At 38.4% G+C, this 21856-nt stretch overlaps 4 protein-coding genes across 7 annotated transcripts; 2 read left to right on the plus strand and 2 right to left on the minus strand.

Moving 5' to 3' along the window:
• The first annotated feature begins 1073 nt into the window (after positions 1–1073).
• Positions 1074–5815, plus strand: LOC137725714 (pyruvate kinase isozyme A, chloroplastic). 3 transcript variants are annotated; one of them, XM_068464483.2, is made up of 8 exons: positions 1402–2240; positions 2326–2413; positions 2507–2697; positions 2822–2940; positions 3196–3439; positions 3548–3782; positions 4131–4484; positions 5415–5815. In XM_068464483.2, exons 1-7 carry the CDS (start codon positions 1716–1718, stop codon positions 4457–4459), a joined length of 1731 nt encoding a protein of 576 aa, XP_068320584.2. In that variant the 5' UTR covers positions 1402–1715; the 3' UTR covers positions 4460–4484; positions 5415–5815. The 3 variants fall into 3 exon arrangements, with proteins under 3 accessions (XP_068320583.2, XP_068320584.2, XP_088550784.1); XM_088694658.1 differs by lacking the exon at positions 5415–5815 and adding an exon at positions 4940–5265; XM_068464482.2 differs by lacking the exon at positions 5415–5815 and having other exon boundaries at positions 1074–2240; positions 4131–5265.
• A 4767-nt stretch (positions 5816–10582) lies between these two features.
• On the plus strand, positions 10583–12904 carry LOC137724344 (uncharacterized). Of its 2 annotated transcripts, none has more exons than XM_068463084.2 (4): positions 10583–11019; positions 11474–11697; positions 11976–12083; positions 12658–12904. In XM_068463084.2, exons 1-4 carry the CDS (start codon positions 10806–10808, stop codon positions 12778–12780), a joined length of 669 nt encoding a protein of 222 aa, XP_068319185.2. In that variant the 5' UTR covers positions 10583–10805; the 3' UTR covers positions 12781–12904. The 2 variants fall into 2 exon arrangements, with proteins under 2 accessions (XP_068319185.2, XP_088550785.1); XM_088694659.1 differs by having other exon boundaries at positions 10687–11019; positions 11931–12083.
• A 246-nt stretch (positions 12905–13150) lies between these two features.
• Positions 13151–15757, minus strand: LOC137724343 (tubulin alpha chain). The gene is made up of 3 exons (XM_068463082.2): positions 15368–15757; positions 14075–14680; positions 13151–13971 (listed from the first exon to the last, which is right to left on the minus strand). The coding sequence occupies exons 1-3, from the start codon at positions 15458–15460 to the stop codon at positions 13318–13320; spliced, it is 1353 nt and encodes a 450-aa protein (XP_068319183.1). The 5' UTR covers positions 15461–15757; the 3' UTR covers positions 13151–13317.
• Positions 15758–19389: 3632 nt separating this feature from the next.
• On the minus strand, positions 19390–21779 carry LOC137726260 (uncharacterized). The gene is made up of 4 exons (XM_068465160.2): positions 21464–21779; positions 21122–21364; positions 20939–21004; positions 19390–19751 (listed from the first exon to the last, which is right to left on the minus strand). The coding sequence occupies exons 1-4, from the start codon at positions 21635–21637 to the stop codon at positions 19596–19598; spliced, it is 639 nt and encodes a 212-aa protein (XP_068321261.2). The 5' UTR covers positions 21638–21779; the 3' UTR covers positions 19390–19595.
• Positions 21780–21856: the final 77 nt, after the last annotated feature.

Here is a 21856-nt window from a genome sequence, read left to right on the forward strand (position 1 = left end):
AAGATTTGATTGTGAAAGAAACAAATGGGCATTTTTAGCATTCTGGAAAGCTTCACCAAACTGGTCTTCTCCCTTTATATATATAGATATAGATATATATAGATAGATATAGATTATGCTAATTTGTTGGGTTTTAAACTTATCTTCTTGTTAAAGTTAATGTTTGTCTTCCTGAATTGGTGGAAATTCTAGTCTAAAATTTGCTTGAATTTTACCGTTCTTTCCGTGGAAATTATTATTGATTGAGCATCTATTATTTAGGTATTTCAAATAATGAACTTGTACGTAAAGAAGAGGAGGAAAACGATGAGGATTGAAGAAAGAGGAAGAAGATCAACGTGCATATGGTTTAATAAGATGAAATTGAAGAGAATAATCATTTATTTTTTCATGAAATTAAAGGATTATTATAAACTTATCATTTATAACTAATGATAAGATTAAGCGTAACTTCAAAATGATAAAAAATGATGTAAAAAAAAAAAAAAAAAAGGAATGACAATACAGATGTGGAATTACAATCATTGGATCTAAATAAAAAATAATATGCTTTAAATCCGCTTTTAATGATAATTGAACTTAAAACCTCTCACTTACTAGTAAAGTACATTATTTTTTCCCAAAAAAGATTAATATGTTGAGTAACTAACTATTTTAGGCGCATACAAAAAATTTTTTTTTCTCTAAAGACTGAACGTGAGATTCCTACTCTGGACATCTCTCGTGCTTTAGGACCACCTATGACCTAAACACAGCTGTTCTCTCATGTCTGCAAAATCCGTACACATTCAAAACTCACGTGCCCCCTGTTCCGCTGCCCCATCCGGAAAGGGAAGTCGACCGTTAAAATTCGGACCTAGTAGTGATTCGCTACCTCCTTTCCATTTGGTCCCCACTGTTCAAATATTCAATGCTTCAAAATTCAAACCTAAAATTATACAAATAAATTTAAATTGTAGACAAAAGAGAAAATTTATAAATTCGCATGCGTTAAATATAGTGTTAGGTTTTACCTTTGACCTGCATACTAAGTTAGAAGTTAATTGTTAGGAGAAAAGATAGTTGTTCGGATCGAACATGTATCAAGATGTAAAAATTTAAATGTTTTTCATCACTGTAGTAAAGAACTATATGCAAATATAATGTTAGGTTTTGAATTTAAGATTATTTATCCTTTGTCCAAAATTTAATTGTATTATTACACTTATGTATCAGACTGTTTTTGATATACTAAATTTTTTTTTCCACCACCACATACCGTGGTGGCGACGGCAGCACCAATAGTAGTGGGGCCACAACTACTAGAATATTTTCTTCCGACTATCGCCACTGCTACTACCACGACTGGCACATTTTCTAACGACTATCAGTTATTAAATTTTCTCATCCTTTTAACTCTTTATTGTTTACATGTTATGAGACTTAAAAAAAAAACTCTATTTTCTTTTCATTCTCCTCTTTGTCGACGTATATTCTTACACGCTGTGTGAAGCACTGAAGCCTAACTCCTCTGCCTCCTCCTATTCTTGTAATCTCCGAACAAAGTCCAATCCTCGACGGAGTTTTCGATCCAACAAACCCCAATATTCATCTACAAAACTTAATTCTCTGAATACCCTTTATTCCATTACTCACAAAAAATCAGTCTTTCTCCTTATCTTGTTCTTTCTTTCTGGTATTTGATCAAGAAAGTTCACTTCAAATTCGTCGAATCCATGGCGGTCGCGGACCATTCGATCCATACGTGTTTTGGTGTCAAAGCCAATAACCCAAGTGCCAATTTACAGAAAACTGTTTTTGGAGTGCCCGTTTTGCACCATGGGGTGTCCTGTGTTGGTAAAGAATTGAAAAGGAAAATTGGTGGTGGTGGAGTGCAGGCGGTGCAAGTGGGTTTGGCGGCGGCAGAGAGTTTGAAAAGTTTGAAGAGTTTGGATCTTGATGTGGTGTCGGAGAGGGAGTTGAGGGAGAAGGGGTTTTTGGGGTTGAGGAAGACCAAGCTTGTGTGCACAATTGGGCCGGCGTGTTCTTCTGTGGAGGATTTGGAGAAGTTGGTTTTGGGAGGGATGAATGTGGCAAGGCTGAATATGTGTCACAACACGCGGGAGTGGCACCGCGACGTCATTAGGAAGATCAAAAGGTTGAATGAGGAGAAGGGGTTTTCTGTTTCTGTTATGATCGATACCGAAGGTACTCAGATTCATGTTGTTGATCATGGAGCTCCATCCTCTCTTAAAGTTCAGGTTAGGAGAGTTGCCCATTCATAAATTTTATCCGAAGGAAAAAATATGTTAATTTGATTGAATTGTATTTTTGTTGGATTATCAGGAGGATTCAATCTGGCTATTTACCACTGAAAATTTTGAAGGTTCCCTTCCATTCACAGTACAAGCAAATTATGAAGGTTTTTCTGATGGTAAGTGACGAAATTGCAATGTATTTTTGGCAGTTTTATTGGAGTGGAAGGTGCATTTTGCATTGATGATTTCCATGTAATTTTTTTTGGCAGGTATCAAAGAGGGTGATGAACTTGTTATTGATGGAGGAATGGCACGCTTTGAAGTCATTGAAAAATTAGGAAGCGACCTGCGTTGTAAGTGCACAGACCCCGGTCTATTCCTGCCTCGAGCCAAATTCAGCTTTTGGAGAGATGGGAAGCTTGTGGAGAGGAACTATGACCTCCCAACTCTGTCTACTAGGGTCAATATCTGTACAATGTTCTTACATTTTCTTTTTCGAATTGTCTGGCTTGTCTTAGTGAAAGTAAATTTTGCTTTTAAGTTCGTCTATACATTTTGATGCTCATGTTCATTTTGTTTTGCAGGATTGGTCTGACATTGAATTCGGAATCTCTGAAGGTATCGATTTTATTGCAATGTCATTTGTAAACAACGCTGAATCTGTGAAGCATTTGAAGAATTACCTCATCACCAAATCAGCCAAGTAAGGCAGTAGACAGTTATGGTTCAACATTTTATATTTCATTGGAAATTTTATTCCTTGCATAATGTGACGGATTCTTTTAACAATATGATATTTGGCATCAGATTCTCAAGCATTTACGATTTGAGTCAAGCAGTCTTTCAATCAGATATAAATCCTTACCGTGTTTTTTAGAAGCCACTAATTATATCCGCACCTCTTGCGATTATCCTTTGGAACTCCAAATATGAAAACTACTGAGGTCTCCCCTTGCAGATCCACAAGAGTTTTGGCAAAGATTGAGAGTTTGGAAGCCCTTCAGAATTTGGAAGAAATTATAAAGGCTTCTGATGGAATCATGATTGCGCGAGTTGACCTTGGAGTTGAGATTCCACTTGAACAGATTCCAACAGTCCAAGAGGAAATAACCAATGTCTGCAGGCAGCTAAACAAGCCGGTAATTGTAGCTTCTCAGTTTCTTGAGTCAATGATCGAATACCCAACTCCAACGCGTGCTGAGGTACGATTAGGGTCTCCTAGAACTGTTGTAATTATGATGATTATTGCTGTTGCATGGGGAGCAGCAAGAGAGAAAATTAATCACATTATGATGGCTACTTCTCAAAAGGTTGCAGATGTTTCCGAAGCTGTTCGACAATATGCAGATGCATTGATGTTGGCCGGGGAATCAGCAATTGGATTATTTGGAGAGAAGGCTCTTTCTGTTCTTCAAACGACCAGCAGTAGAATGGAAACATGGAGTCGTGTGGAAAACCAGCAAGGTTCTCTCCTCCAGCGCCAACTAGGAGTCTCGTTGCCTGACCGCATTGCTGAGCAGATATGCAATTCAGCTGTTGAAATGGGTACTTTCACTTTTCCCACATCCTCTTTTTTTCTCAATTTAAGTCTCTTTTGAAAATCGGCTAATGAGTGACTTAAGTTTATGATAAATTAATAGTCCTGCTGAAGAACATTGGAAGATTTTATGCTATGCTGGTTTACCTTGTTAAAAACTTCATACGAACTTGTCAGAATTGTATCTGTAATTGATTGAGAGAAATAATAAGGGCAGGATCCCGGAAAAAAATACCAATGATGTTCGCTTCTGTGAATCTATGAAAGTAGAAACCAATCAAAGAAAATTTTCAGAGTCTAAATGGTATGTATTGTTCCCGTAAGTTACAACTAACCAACTTTTTCTGCATGTGCAGCTAACAACCTTGCTGTGGATGCAATCTTTGTTTACACCAAGCATGGGCACATGGCATCGCTCTTGTCACGAAACAGACCAAACCCTCCCATATTTGCTTTCACAAACGATGAAAGCACCCGTATGGCTCTGAATTTGCAGTGGGGAGTGATCCCTCTTCTTGTTGATCTATCGGATGATACGGAGTCTAACATCTCAAGCACCATCCATCTCATAAAATCAAAGGGATTGGTGAAACAAGGAGATTGGGTCTTGGTGGTCTCGGATGTCACTCCTTCCCGTGCTACTCCGATGGCGTTCCAATCAATCCAGGTGAAGACCATTGTTTAGGAGGAGAACTGTTTCTTTGTTTAAGGTAATGCACAATCATAGACAATGTCCATAAGTACTGAACAAAACATAGTATCGGAATCTTAGGGTCTGTGGAAGTAGTATAAGGGAACGTTTGATGCATGGAATTGAAGCGATTGGCTTGGGTTCGGTTGGTTCTATTTAGGCCCCTCATTTTGTATGGCCTAAAACAAGCCCGCATAGGAAAGTTGTAATCCTAGCTTATCCCCTTCTTAATGAACTCCATGTTTGGTTCATACCGAGGTTGGTGTTAAATAGCCCAATCCAGTCCTAGTTTATCAATCAAGCGCCCCTAGATGTATCCGTGTTTCACTAACAGCTTAGGTTTTGTTTCGAGTATCTGAATTCCGTATCAAGTTAGGGAAAGAAAAATTCCACCTTCACTTTCATTCCCCTCTCCTCCCTTTCCCGCCACGCCTCCTCCCGCCTAATGAAAAATGCTCGGCTCCTTACACGCAGTTATTCCTTCCCACACCCTGGTCAGGTCTTCACAAAGGTGGTTGGTAGCTCTGTGTCCGTTAAGAAGCTTGACAAGGAGCCTAACCTCTCGAAGGAGGATCGCTGGATCCCTGGACTGCTGAAATGTTTGCCGAATTTTTAGTGTGGTTTTGTTTCCAAGGTATTTGGGCCATCGCATCCCATTTGCTTCAAGGATAGTGCGGAGGAAGCAATGTGTTATGAAATGTACTCGTTTATTTCGTCTTTTGTTGCTGTACAGCAGGCTTTAAGTCTGTATTTTTCGTCACTCAGTATAACGGTCTAATAGTATTCTTCTTTACTCGAAAGTGAAAGGTCTTAGGTTCGAATCTTGTAGATGGCGAATTCGATACCAAATTAGGTTGTCCATTGTGCACGTCTTAGTGCAGAATATCCATGTTAATGTTCCCTGTATCGTTCTGTGTATTTCATTTTCCTTTTATTACATCGATCTCAGGTTACCAACATGAACCAACTTGGCCAGATCAAAAATAAAAAGGCCCCGTTTCGTGACCGCCAAGCCTCCCGCCTTGCTGCTAAGCGTGTCGAGCTCTTCAAGAAGATCATTTACGTACTGCCTGGTGGGAAGAAGCTTGAGAAAAAGCTGAAAATCTTCGAGAATGGCGGTTCAAGCGAATTTATTTTGATGGGTTTTGTGTATATTTGTGGGTCACTTTTGAATGTTATCCTAGCCCGGGGTTAGCATTCGGTTCCAAGGATAGTGAAGGAACTGCGCAGACAAAAGTCATCTGAAAGTTTATACAAAGCCTATCATTTTGCAGATTTCCCACATGGTGATAATAAATTATCTGTTGTTGTCCAACGGTCTGATAATATAAGATATTTATGTTATTGAGATACCAACGAAACCGTCGGAATGAAGAAAAACTTGCCTACACCAAGTTAGAGAGAATAGAAGAATGGGGTATACATCCCGTTTCATGGAAGTCGCTCTTCTCTGAATGATTACAACGTAAGTTAGCTTAATTTGGCTACAGGAAAGAAGTGGCACCATTTTGTTTTTGTAAGAGACTCCTAACGTATACGCAAGGACTTATGTTTCCTCCCACTGACAATATATTATACTTGTTTCTAACTGCAGACAGCTCTCGAGGGTCATGTGCTATAAAATAAGCACATCGATTGATGGAGAAATACTTACTTACACTTGTTTTAGGTCTTTCGCGTAAACTTAGGTGCTATAATAATTTTGAGGCTTGTTTAGTATGCGGGGATTGGATTGAAAATGATAACTCTCAATTACAAGGTCTTTTGAGGTGTGAGAAATGAAAAAATTATGACTAACTAGAGGGTAGATGATGAATTACACTCGAAGAAAACTCCTCCATTCCGATCCTCTCCAAAAGGTAAAAGTTTTCTTTCATGTTTAATCCTCTTCCAATCCCCCTCAAATGAAAAGTCATTCCTTTTGTATTCAATATACATTAAGGGCGCGTTTACGTAACCGTAATGAAAATAATAGAATTGAATTGAGGAGGAGTTGGAATGAGGAGAAGTCAAAATTGGATTCCTATTGAAACTGTTTACTTAAATGTTCTAGAATCAGAATAGAATTCCATAAAGCTGTTTACTAATTTAGCAGAATCGGAATATAAACAAGTATGATTACTAAAATGCCCTTATCCCAAATCAAATATGTATTAATGCTAGCCAAGATAGCATAAACCACCATGATTTGCATATATTGTTTATAACCTGCTCTTTGTGCTCGATGTTACTTGAGCTATGCTTAGGCGTGATCATTTTGTTCTTAGGATTGTGTATGTCATGAACAGTTTGAAATTCCATATGGTGGAATGATACAGTTTTATAAATGTGTTAGACAACATAACAACTATTTAGCTTGTGTTTTCAAGAGTGAATTGATGAAAATTTTCCACGGAAGGTGGAAAAGAACGAGAAAAGAAGTTCCTTCACATGGAAGGTGGAGAACTTCTCTTTTAAGCAAATAATGGAGACTCGAAAAATCTTTAGCCAATTCTTCCAAGCTGGTGGATGTGCTCTTTGAATTGGTAAGCAGCAATCACACATGAAAGGCATGCGGCTAAGAGAAGAGAGAAAGGAGTTGCGTGAAAAGGAAAATGCAGTTTAGGGTTAAAAGGATAATCTTGAAAATAATGAAAGTAAGTGAGGGCATAAAAGGAAAAAAATTAGCATTCTAATTGCCCATGCAATTCGGAATCCAAATACCTTTTCTATGTTGGGAATCCAAATCAGCCAAATATTGGAATTGGATTCCAAAATTTGTGTAGGACCCACTAAATTTTGATTCCTCCAGATTTGGTAAACACCGGAGTATATCGTAATCGGAATTCAATTTCGTTTCTTAATTCAGATTACCCTTACGTAAACGCGCCCTAAAATTATGGAGTTATCCATCCCAACCCAATTCTGCATGTCAAACGATAATGCGTGCGGTCATATACCTTGGAATTTGATTGCTGGAGCTGAGATTAAAATATTAAATCACATCTATCTACTCTTCAATCATAATATCCAATTCAAAGTAAATGTGAAAGATTCGTGTCATGAAACGGGAAAGAAAGGATACTCTCTGCATGATATAGCAAATATGAAAGATTTGAAGCACCAATTTACAATTGTGACATTGACAAATGACAATACATTAGGGTTATATATATATATATAGCACCTGAATGATTGAGTGGCTTCAAAGCAGAATTTAGATTCGGACCCGATTTGTCATTTCATAGAAAATAAAAGAATTGTTGGACCACGAAATGTTTAACAAAAACCATGGCATATATGGCGTGTAAGGTCATATCACGTGACTATATAAACTTCCAAAAGAAATGATACCATTAATTCTCACCTGTTGGCTTTTATTCCATCTAGTTTTTTAAATTATTATTATTAATCAGAGAGGGAGAATTCGAAACTAGTAATGTAATTTAGGAGAGATGTGAGTTTTAAATCTATGACGTATGGATGGAAATCCAATACATCACGTCGTAGCAATTTTGTCTTTCACCATTGTTATATTTGAATTTCCAACTTCCGGTGCATCTCCATATTCAACGCTACATTTATATCAAATTTCTGGCATTAGATTTCATCCTTCACCATTGTTAGATCTGGATTTCTTCTATCTTTATCATTTGTCGAATCTATAGTAATGTCCAAGTATTAATTAGTAAGATGTTACTTTGTTAATCATGTTAAAAGATAATGTGACATATAAGGAAGATGTAGATATTGTGTTGATACATGAGTGATGCGTTGTGTATATAGTTTGTTAACGGTGTTAATACAGCATCGAAGCATTGATGTTTCTTTGGATATTGTGATATAATGTTGATATTGCATAAATAATGTAGTTGTTATATATAGTTTTCCAATATGAGTTAGATATTGTATCTAGATATCTAGATAATTGTGATACCATGTCATTACAATGTGATCCACTGACGTGGACATGTTTGATTGAAGATGATTATTCCCATTTTTTTATAAAGACAAAATTGCGAACCATCTTAAGCAACATAATCCAATCAAAATCAAACGAGCAATATGAACGAAAATATAATCAACTAGCTCTTAGTGTAATTGTACATGTTAAAGAAAGGTCCTAAAACCTTTCTACTAATGTATGTCCCTCTTTAGTTATAGCTTTGATACAAGATACTTCCCCTCATGTCTCCCGTATTAGACGTGATACGATTCGTTTTTCCATGCAAAGATCATTTTTCTTTTATCAACGAGCAAAGAGGATTCAAATGGTAGTCATCCTCCAAATTCGAGAAGAGAAAAACCGCTAGCACAAGAACTGATGATCATATCAAAATCATATACCTCTAGTATTCTCTATCTAAGAAAACGAGGTGATAGGACTAGTGCCAAATTGCCTAATAGTTTTGTGAGAGTTATTGTGCGTAATAAGACTCCTGCAAACATAGAAATCATCAAATCAGGGATTAAACTAAACAAACTAAATTGTCATTAACACAACAATTTAGTAATACTTTTTCTTCAATGATTAGTATGTGGTTTAAATATATAGTTGTATTTCAAAACCAAACAAGAAATAAACAAATTAAATTAAGATTTTATACGAAAAAGAAAATTAGAATCACACTTAAAACGTCATTGCTTTTGTTTTTACTAGGAAGTAACAAATATATTAAGACAAATTAACAGAGAAAATATCATTATATTTTTTCCAATTACGTGAATAAATAAATACTCCAATTCTCAAAAAAAAAAAAACAAAGAAAAATGGTGATGAAATTTGTACTTTGCTATCCTTAATTTTATAGGAAAATTAATGAAAAATACTTGAAAACTTCGAATTTTAATCAAAAGGACAAAAATGTGTTGTAAGTGAATAGTACCATGAGTGACTTTTTAGAGTAAAAATGTCATTTTCGTTAAAAGTAAACAGTACCGAGAGTGTTTCGTTAAAACTCCCTAATTTTTTTCGTCTCAATTTATATCTAAATTTTGATTTTTGTGATACTTTAATACTTCATTAAGGCTTTCCGTCAAGTTCTTTATTAAGTAACTAGCATTTGCCTACACACTTTGTTTGTATGAACATATTTTTTTAGAAAATGAGAAGGAGAGAGGGAGAGACCGAGAGAGAGAGAGAACATGGGGGAGTGGGAGGTTTTTGTTTTTGGTTTTTTATTTTTTATTTTAATATTGGAGGTCTTTTAACATCACATGCAGGTGAGGTTTCAATAAAAAATAGTAAAATTTGGACCTGTGAAATTACATTATTGCCCATCATTTTTTTTGGGTTATAGAAGATTAATTTGTCTTTTCATCATCTTTTGATTGACAAAGAAGGTTTCATTAATTAGTAAATAGGACATGTCATAACTTTTTTTTATTTGAACAACGATATTATCTACATTAAAGGGGAGGGGGTGGGCTTAGCCTCACAATAGACTAGAAATAATGTGGTTCAAATTCACCTTTGGCGAGAATCGAACCTAAGACCTCTCACTTACAAGTGAAAATGAATATCACTAGATCATAGTAATAAGTGACATAACTTTGACCCACTATATTCGTTATGTATATGAGAGATTCACTTGTAAATCTAAGCCACTGTGTCTAGTGCTAATTCTTGACACATGTGGTGGCCAAAGTTATGCATGTCATTACTTAACAGAGAACTTAACGAAAAGTCCTATGAAAATTTTAAAGTAGCAGACAAATCAAAATTTATGTTGAAATTGAGACAAAAAAACTGAGTTTGCAAAGTGTGTATTTCATAATACTTAAAAAGTAGTAAAGGGGCAAAAAAATGTGAAAATAATAACGTCCTCTCTAAGTAAGATTCTTTCCCTTTCAAATTCTCATCATTCCCTTCCGCCTCTCTTTCATTTTACTTTTTTTCTCTCTGTAAAAGAAAGTCACACAAGATGTGTACATAGCTTAATCGTAATCATTTTAATAAGAATGGATTGGAGGGGAGGAGAGATACACAGATTGATACATCACATGTCATTATATAAATAATAAAGTACTTGTGTTAAAAAATTAACAACTTAAAAATATTGATCAACTTATATAATGACATATGATGAACTCGTGTTCTAGACATAAAAAAATTCCAGAATCTTACTCCGCCTCTCTGACCGCAACTTTCAGCCACACGAAGCAGACCACGCCATCTCCCGCGCAAGATAGCCGCCAACACCTCTCTGCCGCTAAAATACACCCATACACCTTGTCGCCACTTGCTTCTTCACCTCTGATTCTCTGAACAAAGCCTTCGCTCTCAGAAAAAAAAAAAATCTCTTATTTTCCTCTTTCTTTTAGCTATCGGCAGCGAAATGAGATTATTTTTCCATTGAGAATGGCGTCTGTTCAAATGTTGAAGTGCTCCCTCTCTCCAATCCCGGTTTCCCAGTCGAATTTTCCCGGAAAATCCAGCTGGGTTTTCCCGGAATTTCAGTCCAGGAAAAGTTTAATCAGGTTGTCAGGATACAGAGGGTACGGATATCACTTGAGAAATAGGAGGCGGTTTGGGGTCTGCTGCAAAGCTCAAGAATCTGACAGCAAAAGCAATGGTGAGCTCTTCAAAATTCTCTCTCTCTCTCTCTCTCTTGCTTTTCGTAATTATTTTCTGGTTCTAAAATAGCAAGTAAAAGTTGGGGTTAATCAGTTGTTTTGTTGAGATTTTGGGAAGTTGTTTTGATACGAGCGATATTCTACTTTAAATTAATCTAAACTCCAAGGAGGGGGATTCGAAATCGGTTGCATGCAAAGAGTTGTTTTGAAATATCGGTTTGTGTGATGAAATTTATATTGTCTATATATTTGGTCAGTTTAATTTTACTTAGAAAAAAGGTTTGTTAATTACTGGGTGGTTAAATCTGAAAGAATAATTCTTTTTGTAAATTGAGCACAAAGATTGAATTTTAATAGTATTTGTGGGATTTAGTGGGTCACTTGATCTAAATTAAAGGATGTCAAGGGAATGGTAGAATCTGTATGTTCCTGAGTTGAAAGTTTATGTTTCAGGTGAAGAACCTCCGGAGTCGTTGTTTATGAAGGAATTAAGGAGGAGGGGTATGAATCCCACTTCTTTGCTTGAGGGAAAAGAGAGGACCGAGTATGGAATGAATGACGAGATGAGAAACGAAGATAGAGGTTTCTCGGCTAGAAATGCTGTCTCAACCGAAATTGAGAAAAGCCTAGCAAATCAAAGGGAGCGGTCCATGCAGTTGAACAGCGAAGGCCTTGAGGTTGAATCACGTTTATTTCGTTATTGGTTTTGTTGTGCTAGATGATTGTAAAATCAATCTAATATGAGCTTTTGGCGCACCATATCCTACGTTTGCAGTAACCGTTAGTTAATAGTTTTCATGAAATTAGTAGTACGAGTAACGTTTTATTCTTTCAAAACTATATATTTAGCTTCAGCACAATTCACTGCCCTATTTACTTGAATGGTGTTGCTTTGTACATGTGGCAATAGACTTGCAGAAGCTCAAGGAATGTTCATAACTTCATTTGTTTACAGGGGTTAATCCCTCGGGCCAGACTCTTGCTGACAATCGGAGGGACATTCTTCTTGGGGTTTTGGCCATTGATCCTCATAACTGTAGCACTCTTCTCTGCTCTCTACTTGGTAAACTCTCATCCTTGGCCTTAAGTTTGTTCATGATTTTAATCTTGCTTGCCGTCCAGACACGTTGGTCTGTGTATTATGACAAGTGTCAATTCCTTCAGCTGTTGTTTGCAGTTTGCTTCGTTATTATTAAGTTTTTGTTAGTGTATTATCCCCTAAAACTTAAGTTGTTAGGATGTGAGGGAGCCTGTCCTTATCACTGAGCTCAACTCCGTTTTGATATTACGTTAAAGTTTTCATAATTTACCACTATTCTCAAAAGTTTAACCTGTAAAGATGTAGGACAACAATTATTGTTATTCACCCGTCGTTTGTTACTGGTTGGGATATAGTCAGGAACTGCTCTTATAATGATGGTAAGGTTTCTTCAAGGTAGATGCACGTTCGGTGAAATCATTACTATTTTGTAAATAGGAGAGCGTATTTCAATGATGTATATAAATTGATTGGATTAGGAGAGTTAATGAGAGAAATTTTGTGATTGTTTGACCTTTAGGCAGTAGAGAGAGAGAGGTTAGTGACTGTTTTCATTGTATTAAGTATAAGACACTGATCCTTCAATCTTGTTGGGCAGTACTTTGGATCGACTTTTGTCCATGACGGAAGCAGTTTGCCGATGTCACCACCCCAATACATTGATCCGTATGAACTTCTGGAAGACGAAAGGATTTCTCAAATAGCACCACGTGTAAAGTGAAGCGCAAGTCCTTGTCATAACTTAGAATCCAAATACAGGTTCCGGCCAACTATTGTCTAGGCTCTTTTTTATTCCTTCAAACTGTATAAATCTCAAACTTATCAATAACTTTGTTTTCTTTTTATTTCTGTCTCCAATCTTATGCTCAAATGCAATGCGACGCTGTTCAGGCTAGTGCCCTTGAACAATGTCGAGTTAAATTTTTACGATTTATAATAAAAACCAACTTGATGGATGAAGTTCCATTATGCACGTTTCGTGGACAAATTCAGTGCTGTTGTGCTATTGAGAGCTCCATTCAAGACTAAGAAAACAAGCGGGGAAAGGCCCCAAAACAGGTACCAAACAGGTTCAGTTTCGGTCTCTTTCATTGTCAAATGGAAATGCGGAATATCATATATAACATTGCAATCGCAACAACTCCACAAGTTCACAAACACACAACCACCAGATGACACACTAGGCATCATCATACGCATATCATATTATTACTCAAATAGCAAAACAACACGCGATAGAAACTTCAGTTCAAGGCTCTTAGTACTCGTCCTCTCCATCATCCTCGCCCTCAGCAGACTCTGCGCCCACTTCTTCATAATCTTTCTCAAGGGCAGCAAGATCCTCACGGGCTTCGGAGAACTCTCCTTCCTCCATACCCTCACCCACATACCAGTGCACAAAGGCACGCTTGGCATACATGAGATCAAACTTGTGGTCAATTCTGGAGAACACCTCAGCAACACTGGTCGAGTTAGAGATCATGCACACAGCCCTCTGGACCTTGGCAAGGTCTCCTCCTGGAACGACAGTGGGTGGCTGGTAGTTGATACCGCACTTGAATCCGGTGGGGCACCAGTCCACAAACTGAATGGTGCGCTTGGTTTTGATGGTGGCAACAGCAGCATTTACATCCTTGGGCACAACATCACCACGGTACATCAGACAGCAGGCCATGTATTTGCCATGACGGGGGTCACACTTTGCCATCATGGATGAGGGCTCGAAGGCACTGTTGGTGATTTCAGCCACTGAGAGTTGCTCATGGTACGCCTTCTCCGCAGAGATGACAGGTGCATATGAGGAAAGCATAAAGTGGATTCTGGGGTATGGAACCAAGTTGGTCTGGAATTCAGTCACATCCACATTAAGGGCACCATCGAACCTCAGAGAAGCAGTCAAGGAGGAAATGACCTGAAAACCAAATAGAAACAAAATTTAGTAACAATCACTTCGTAAAAAAGCAATGTGATCTAAATTCTGTACTCGAAATTATAAACCAGATAGTTTTCTGTACCTGAGACACAAGACGGTTGAGGTTGGTGTAGGTGGGTCGCTCAATGTCGAGAGAGCGCCTGCAGATATCATAGATAGCCTCATTGTCAAGGAGCACTGCAACATCGGTGTGTTCCAGGAGGGAGTGGGTTGAGAGGACACTGTTGTAGGGCTCAACCACAGATGTAGAGACCTGTGGAGATGGATACACAGTGAACCCAAGCTTTGACTTCTTTCCATAGTCAACAGACAGACGTTCCAAAAGAAGCGAACCAAGACCAGAGCCAGTTCCTCCACCAACAGCATTGAAAACAAGGAAACCTTGAAGCCCAGTGCAGTTGTCAGCAAGTTTCCGAATGCGGTCCAAGCAGAGATCAACAATCTCCTTGCCAATGGTGTAGTGACCACGGGCAAAGTTGTTGGCAGCATCTTCCTTGCCGCTAATGAGTTGCTCGGGGTGGAAGAGCTGGCGGTAGGTACCAGTCCTCACTTCATCAATCACAGTGGGCTCAAGATCAACAAACACAGCACGAGGCACATGCTTGCCAGCTCCAGTTTCACTGAAGAATGTGTTGAAGGCATCATCACCTCCGCCAACAGTCTTGTCACCGGGCATTTGGCCATCAGGCTGTAAAATAACACAGAGAATTAGCAACTAATCCACCAATCCAATTAAAAAAAAATAAATAAATAAAATGGAAAACACTACAAATTTACGTATATACAAACGCCAATGAATTACAAGGTTTCAAACTATAATCATATACATAAGGGTGGAGGAAGGATAAAAGCAGCACAAGCCCTCAAGCCCGGCAAAAGGCGAAAGTCGCAAATGTTCTTGAGAAACAAGCCTTTAATCTATTGTCATTGACGATTTCATCATCACATTCCATAGGAAAACAAAATGTACCGAATAACATCACAAATAATCGAAGAACAAAATCCGTTGAATTAACGAATAATTACAATCCAAATTTGAAATTTACTGAGAATATAATTTGACTGTCAATAACAATAACATCATAGATCCAAGGAAAATCGAATGATTTGAAAACAATAGTAATGTTAATTTTGATTAATTTTAGAATACAAATCAAAATTAACATTCTATGTGTATCTGATTCTCAAAAAACACGGATCTGATTGATAACCGAGCCAAATGCAGATAAAATCACAGATCCATACAAATCACGACGAATCGGTGCGCAAAAGCCACAGATCTAAAAGAAACCGAACAAAATCACGGATACAAAACGCAAATGTGCATACGAACAAAATCAATAGAGAAATGTAGGTAGTGAGATTGAGAGGATACCTGAAGGCCATGCTCAAGGCAGTAAAGCTCCCAGCAGGCATTGCCGACCTGGATACCGGCCTGACCGATGTGGACCGAAATACACTCCCTCATCTTTCCCGGTTGAAAACGCAAAACGAAACGAAAGAGATGGAAGAACGAGAGGCTCGGACGAACAGGGAGACGAAGAGTCGAAGGCGTTTATTAAGACGCCCTCTGTGAAATCCTCTTTGTTTTCTGATGAGATCGGATTCGGGGGTGGTATGGGGAGGTATTTATAGGTGGAAATGCGGGAGAGGGTTTAACCAGAGGTGGGGTTAGGGTTTGGTTAAAGATTGGGAGGGAACGGACGGCAAGGATTGAGTGGTGGGCTGTCTCTGATGCGATGTTGGCCTGGCGTAACCACCCTCTTTTAACCGCGGTTGTCCTTTCTCTCTCTTATATTTTAATTTTTGAAAATTAAATTTTGCCGCCCGAAGGGAGTTTGTCGTTGAAATATGACTCCCAAGGCCCAAGGCCCATTAATTTTCAAAGGGTAAAATCCTCTCTATTCTTTCCTCTTCTATTTAATTTATTGTTTTAATTTTAAATGGGAATTATTATTGGCATTTTAAAATCTCATTTGGCACTCTAAATTTTTTATAATTAGTAAGAAAAATACATTTATGAGAAGTGTCACATCCCAGCCTGGGACGGATCACTTCCCGGGCCTGCTCCACCACCGTAGCACGATATTATTCGCTTTGGGCTTACCATTCCTTCATGGTTTTGTTTTTTGGAACTCACGAGCAACTTCCCAGTGGGTCACCCATCATGGGATTGCTCTGGCTTCTTTCTCGCTTAACTTCGGAGTTCCTACGGAACCCGAAGCAAGTGAGCTCCCAAAAGGCCTCGTACTAGGTAGGGATGAGAATATACATTTAAGGATTACTCCCATGCGCGACGTGGGATGTTACAATCCACCCCCTTAGGGGCCCGACGTCCTCGTCGGCACACCACGACCAGGGTTAGGCTCTTATACCAAATTATCACATCCCCGCCGGGGGCGGATCACTTCCCATGCCTACTCCACCATTGTAGCACGATATTGTCCGCTTTAGGCTTACCATTCCCTCACAGTTTTGTTTTTGGGAACTCACGAGCAACTTCCCAGTGGGTCACCCATCATGGGATTGCTCTAGACCCCTTCTCACTTAACTTCGGAGTTCCTACGGAACCCGAAGCTAGTGAGCTCTCAAAAGGCCTCGTGCTAGGTAGAGATGGGAATATACATATAAGGCTCACTCCTCTGGGTGATGTGGGATGTCACAATCCACCCCCCTTTGGAGCCTGACGTCCTCGTCAGCACACCACGGCCAGGGTTAGGCTCTGATACCAATTGTCGCATCCCGGCCCGGGACGAATCACTTCCCCAACCCGCTCCACCACCGTAACACGATATTGTCCGCTTTGGGCTTACCATTCCCTCACGATTTTGTTTTTGGGAACTCACGAGCAACTTCCCAGCGGGTCACCCATCATGGGATTGCTCAAGCCCCCTTTTATGCTTAACTTCGGAGTTCCTACGGAACCCGAAGCCAGTGAGCTCCCAAAAGGCCTTGTGCTCAGTAAGGATGAGAATATACATATAAGGCTCACTCCCCTGTGTGATGTGGGATGTCACAAGGAGTGTAATGATAAGATTTTTGGAATGCTAATATCAATTTTCCCTTTTGAATTCATAAATGGATTTAACAGTGAGAACTCACATGGTTAAAAGTATTTACCTCTACATTTGAGGCCTTATATTGGATTTGCCATCGTCCAATGGTTGCTTGTGTAAAAGAAATGAGTAATGATACACTTTGACATATTTTTAAAATCTCTAATAGAAATAGGGCCCACCAACATATGTGAGTCTCATCCCTACAATACAAATATGTGGTAAAAGTAGATTTTATTTTATTTTATTTTTCCGAAAAGAAATACTAGGGTAAAACATTGATGGGTTCAACCAAACTTCGCTTGTACATAACTTAATTTTCAATCTTTTCATGGATGGGACTAGAAAACATTATGATTTGAGCTCGATTCAATCAATTTAGGCAATCTCATCAACCATCGTGAAAAAAGATTGAGTTTTGATTAGCCTCTTAATTTGCCTAACTGCTACACTTAGACTATCTCCAACCCTTGGCGTAAAACCTAAAATTTTTAGCCCAAAAAATTTAGGTTTTAGCTTATAAACAGCTTTTCTACTCCAATCCTTATGGCCTAAAATTTTAGCCATAGATTATTAAAAAATGAATTTAGGCTATTTTTTTTCTTAAATTAACTTTTGTAAAAATTAAAAAAAAAAATTATGTAGACTATCGTGAATTAATTTTATGAACATTTTAATCTAAAAATATTTAAATTTTAATAATTGAAAAATCACTAAACCAATACATGAAACACTATGGAAGAATACGAAATTAAAATAAAGGACAATTAATAATTTTTTTAAATTATTTTAGTTGTTGGATTTAAATTTGGGCCGTTAGATTTTTTTTCTTTTTACCGTTAGATTTGATTATATTCGATCTAAGCTGTTGGATTAAATGTATTTTAAAATATATTATTTATAAATAAAAAATAAAATTTGAATTTGGACTGTTGCTACCTGACGGTGGGCCCCCCCATGTCGAGCGCTGAAGGCCTCAACCTGCGCATGGAAAGCGGGGCGAGTGGGTGGGCTGCAACGGGCTGAAGATCAGGCGAGTCCACGCGTATTGGTGGGCTCCATCAGTGCTTTTGGGCTATTTTCTGGTTGGTATTTGGCTTCCATTTGAGTTTTAGGTTTTGGGCCATATTTTAGCATTGGATTGGGTTAGGTTTGGGAGGGAATAGAAGTGGAAATTAAGTTTTAACCCAGGATTAGAGAAGGTCCTAGAACCCTAACTATTAAGATTAAATTAAATATCAAATACGCGTAATCATTCATAAATCAATTTTTTCAAACAAATTGAGTTTTTATACTTTCATCAAAGTAAAATTGTTTGAATTACAAATTAGTTTTTACATAACTTAGTTTTTATATTTTCACCAAAGTGATTAAAAATGTATCTGAAATTGGAAAATTGAGATGGCCTTGGCCCTATACATTGGATGTGACACAAAAACAAGGACGGTGAATGATGATTAGAAAAGTGCGGGAAGGACAAATGGCGTTGCCATATTTCATGTGCATACTAAAGCAATCCCGGGACCCGATCCAACCACCCAGATACAAGTCTCCCTCACTGACAACTAGTGAACACCTTTTCCCTTGGGATTGATAAATAATTTTCCCACGTCATTTTCCTTTCTTTTTACATATCACTGTTATATTTTTCCTTCCTGCCACTACTGAAAATTATGGGTGTGCAATGAAAGAAAATGAGATTTTTGCTACCAATCAGTGTAAACTAGTCAAATGTAAATGCATAAAAATCAACATATAATTATTTGGTCCAACAACACCCAATCTCCAATTTGTTAGAGGAAATCCCAACTAGGGGTGGGCATAAAGTTTCGAGAATCGAAACCGAACCCGGACCGAACTGGAAAAATTCGGTCGGTTCGGTTTTTTCGACCTATTGGGTATAGTACAAGATAGGCTTGGTTTTGTGATTGTTTTGTTTCGGTTCCAAAGTTGGTATCGAAACGAACTGAATCGATTTTTTTTATTTTATTAAAATCGTCACCATGTAACCTGGTTCATTGGTGTTTATCCGAGTTCACATGGACTCGGTCAACTTGATGTAGTCCCCCCTCAGGCCTCGACTCTCCCCACTCGATCTCTGTCTCTCAAACTCACTCATCTTTCTCACTTCAACGAACCCTCTCCCTCTCCCTCTCCAATCTCTTTCACCACCGTTCCCTCCCAATCTCCACCACCATCGTTCTCTTTTCCAGTCTTCTCACTTCTCAGTCTCAAAGCCGAAGTTGATCGGAAGTTCTCCCAACTCCTAAGTTCAAATCTCATTGACGAAAATGAAAGAAGGCTCCCAATGAAAATTTTGAATTTTGACAGAATACCTGTGTACAATAACAAACCTTTGTTTATCTATTAAGGCAGGAAGTTACAAAATATTTAAAACTCCTTGAAGGCCAGAAAAAAGATTATGGTCAAACACATTTTAATGCTATCTTCCCGTCATCCTTGATTTCTCAAGTGTTCCTCCTTTATTGTATACTCCTATCTGGTGTGAAATTATAATTCAGCAGATCTCTCCTCTGAATGGTAGTATCAGGTTGCGGGCTGTGCGCCCGCCCATGGACGGTTGTCGTCTTCAAAATTGCGGGGTTTCTGATTGCGGTTATATTGATAATAGGCTACTCCAGTCCATATCCCACGAATGAGTAAGATGCTTACGAACACTAGACTTCCAAGGGTGCAAACAACCTGGATTTAACACGAGCACAAAGAAAGTTCAAGATTTTATTAGGAAATCCTTCAGGTAGCGCATAAAAATCATCACTAAACACAAATATACTCATCGCCAATGCAAACACTAATATAAGAATTTGATTGCTGTTTTTTTTTTATGTAATTTTAAGTATGACATCTCAAGTGAGAGCCCTCAATAAGAACACCATCTATAACAACAGGATGATTCGAAAAGCATATACTTAAACAACTATCGAAATCCTAAATTTTCTCTCTATCTTGACAGTTTAATAACTGTATAGTTTTCAATCTGTTGAAGGCCTTCTAAACATAGAAAATTCAGTGCCTCACCAAAAGATCAAGCTTTTGAATAAGGCATTGTTCTAGAGCTTATTATCAGAAAACGCTGCATAAGAAACTGCAGTCTGCAGCTCGAGCCACTTTGAGTAAGTGTGAATGTTGGTATGCCCATGAATTGTGGGCCACTTTCCCTATGACACCTTACCTACTGAGTTTTCCTTTCAGATGAATCAGTATTGATAAAGAGTCAATCTTCGCATCTGAAACTGAGCTTTCTACAACGGTCCTACATCACCTATGCTGTTCGATCAGTATCATGTGTGTTGCAAAAGTACCATCCAATGAACTGTATCCTGAAGACGACGACTTATTTATATCCTTTTTTCTTTTGTCCCTTACTAGTATGAATTTGATTTGATTTATTTGAGATTTATTCGTAGTTGGAAAGAAACATGACCTGTGCATGTCAAGTAACTCCACAAACTTGTGCTCATTCATACTAAGAAACAAGGCCACTTTTTCTGAAACCGGTGTTGAGGAAACACCACACAGGCAACATATGATTCTGAGGTTTTCCAGTTTTGATACTTCATTTCCTTAAACTAACAGACCGCACGTTTGATAAACTTTTTGACAAAAACAAAAAAAAGACCACATTTTTACGTACTGCCCCCAACCCTTAATGTAGAATGATGATTAAATTTACTCACTTCATACTCTGGACTTGCAAACCTAAACGTCCTGTGAAACCGCTAAAACAACCCGTAACACTACTCTAGAGCGTGCAATTGATCTTCAACAACTCAAAAAAGGAAATTAAGACCAACAAGAACATATTGATAAGCAAATAGACGGAAGTCTGTGATACATGAATGTAAAATTACAATATGTATACATATTACCTCAAGAAATGCCTTCAAGACCCACAAGAATGCTAGCATTAGCACCCCATTAACAGAAAATCCGACCTATATATATGAAAGCCAAACCAACAACGAAAAGCAATTTAACAATTCAACATTAAAAATCCAATCTTTCTTAACGAATATAAGGTAATGGAGCCAAATTTATGATCAAATGATTACCAACTTGGTGGGAATTGAGACGGGGAGAACTGATCGGACGGCCCTCCTCGCACGCCTGGACACCTTTTTGAACACATTCTGAACAAACCTCACCAACAAATCCAAACTCCGGTCTTCTTCGTCGTCCTCGTCATCTTCATCGTCTTCGTCGTCGTCCTCAAAATCGTAGCGCCGATCGACCTCGGAATTGATCGAACGGCCCCAACTGCGGGGCTCGTCGGCGAGATTATCGGCACCGCCGCCCTGTGAAATGAAGTCCGAAGGGTTAATTGATTAGAATTGCACAGAGAGAGAGAGAGAGAGAGAGAGAGAGAGAGAGGGAGGGAGGGAGGGAGGTAGGACCTGAGGGAAATTAGGGGATCGTCTTGAGGCTCGGGGGGATTGAAATTGAAGGGTGAGTGTTTTGGGTTTGAGATGGGGATGGAGAGCGTGAAGGAGATGGTGTTGTGGTTGGTGGTGTTGTGTTTGGGGGAAGTAATAGAGAGAGGGAGGAGAGAGAGTGGCCGACAACGGCATGGCGTAGAGAGGAGGAGGAGGAGGAGGAGATGCAGTGACTTGTTAGTTAGAGATTGGGTTTGCTGAAGGGGGGACACTACTCTTACCCAGCTTAAAGCTCGTTACACGTCTCACATTGTTGCATACTCTGAAGTCCAATTACCCTCCAATAGTAGGTGAGACCGAGAGTCTTTAGATTCGACTTTTTTTTGGACGACGACTTCGATATTACAGTATTAT

This window comes from Pyrus communis, chromosome 5 (assembly GCF_041283825.1).
Source record: "Pyrus communis isolate YQ-2024b chromosome 5, ASM4128382v1, whole genome shotgun sequence".
Classification (NCBI taxonomy): Eukaryota; Viridiplantae; Streptophyta; class Magnoliopsida; order Rosales; family Rosaceae; genus Pyrus; species Pyrus communis.

Coding starts and splice junctions, on each gene's coding strand:
- LOC137725714 (XM_068464482.2), top strand. CDS start 1,716: ATGGCGGTCGCGGACCATTCGATCCATACGTGTTTTGGTGTCAAAGCC. Junction 2,698..2,821: donor TCCCAACTCTGTCTACTAGG/GTCAATATCTGT, acceptor TTTGTTTTGCAG/GATTGGTCTGACATTGAATT. Junction 2,941..3,195: donor CTCATCACCAAATCAGCCAA/GTAAGGCAGTAG, acceptor CTCCCCTTGCAG/ATCCACAAGAGTTTTGGCAA.
- LOC137724344 (XM_088694659.1), top strand. CDS start 10,806: ATGGCGTCTGTTCAAATGTTGAAGTGCTCCCTCTCTCCAATCCCGGTT. Junction 11,698..11,930: donor TGAACAGCGAAGGCCTTGAG/GTTGAATCACGT, acceptor ATGTGGCAATAG/ACTTGCAGAAGCTCAAGGAA. Junction 12,084..12,657: donor TCTTCTCTGCTCTCTACTTG/GTAAACTCTCAT, acceptor CTTGTTGGGCAG/TACTTTGGATCGACTTTTGT.
- LOC137724343 (XM_068463082.2), bottom strand. CDS start 15,460: ATGAGGGAGTGTATTTCGGTCCACATCGGTCAGGCCGGTATCCAGGTC. Junction 14,681..15,367: donor GCCTTGAGCATGGCCTTCAG/GTATCCTCTCAA, acceptor GTTATTTTACAG/CCTGATGGCCAAATGCCCGG. Junction 13,972..14,074: donor TCAACCGTCTTGTGTCTCAG/GTACAGAAAACT, acceptor TTTGGTTTTCAG/GTCATTTCCTCCTTGACTGC.
- LOC137726260 (XM_068465160.2), bottom strand. CDS start 21,637: ATGCCGTTGTCGGCCACTCTCTCTCCTCCCTCTCTCTATTACTTCCCC. Junction 21,365..21,463: donor GATCCCCTAATTTCCCTCAG/GTCCTACCTCCC, acceptor TTCATTTCACAG/GGCGGCGGTGCCGATAATCT. Junction 21,005..21,121: donor TCTCAATTCCCACCAAGTTG/GTAATCATTTGA, acceptor TCATATATATAG/GTCGGATTTTCTGTTAATGG.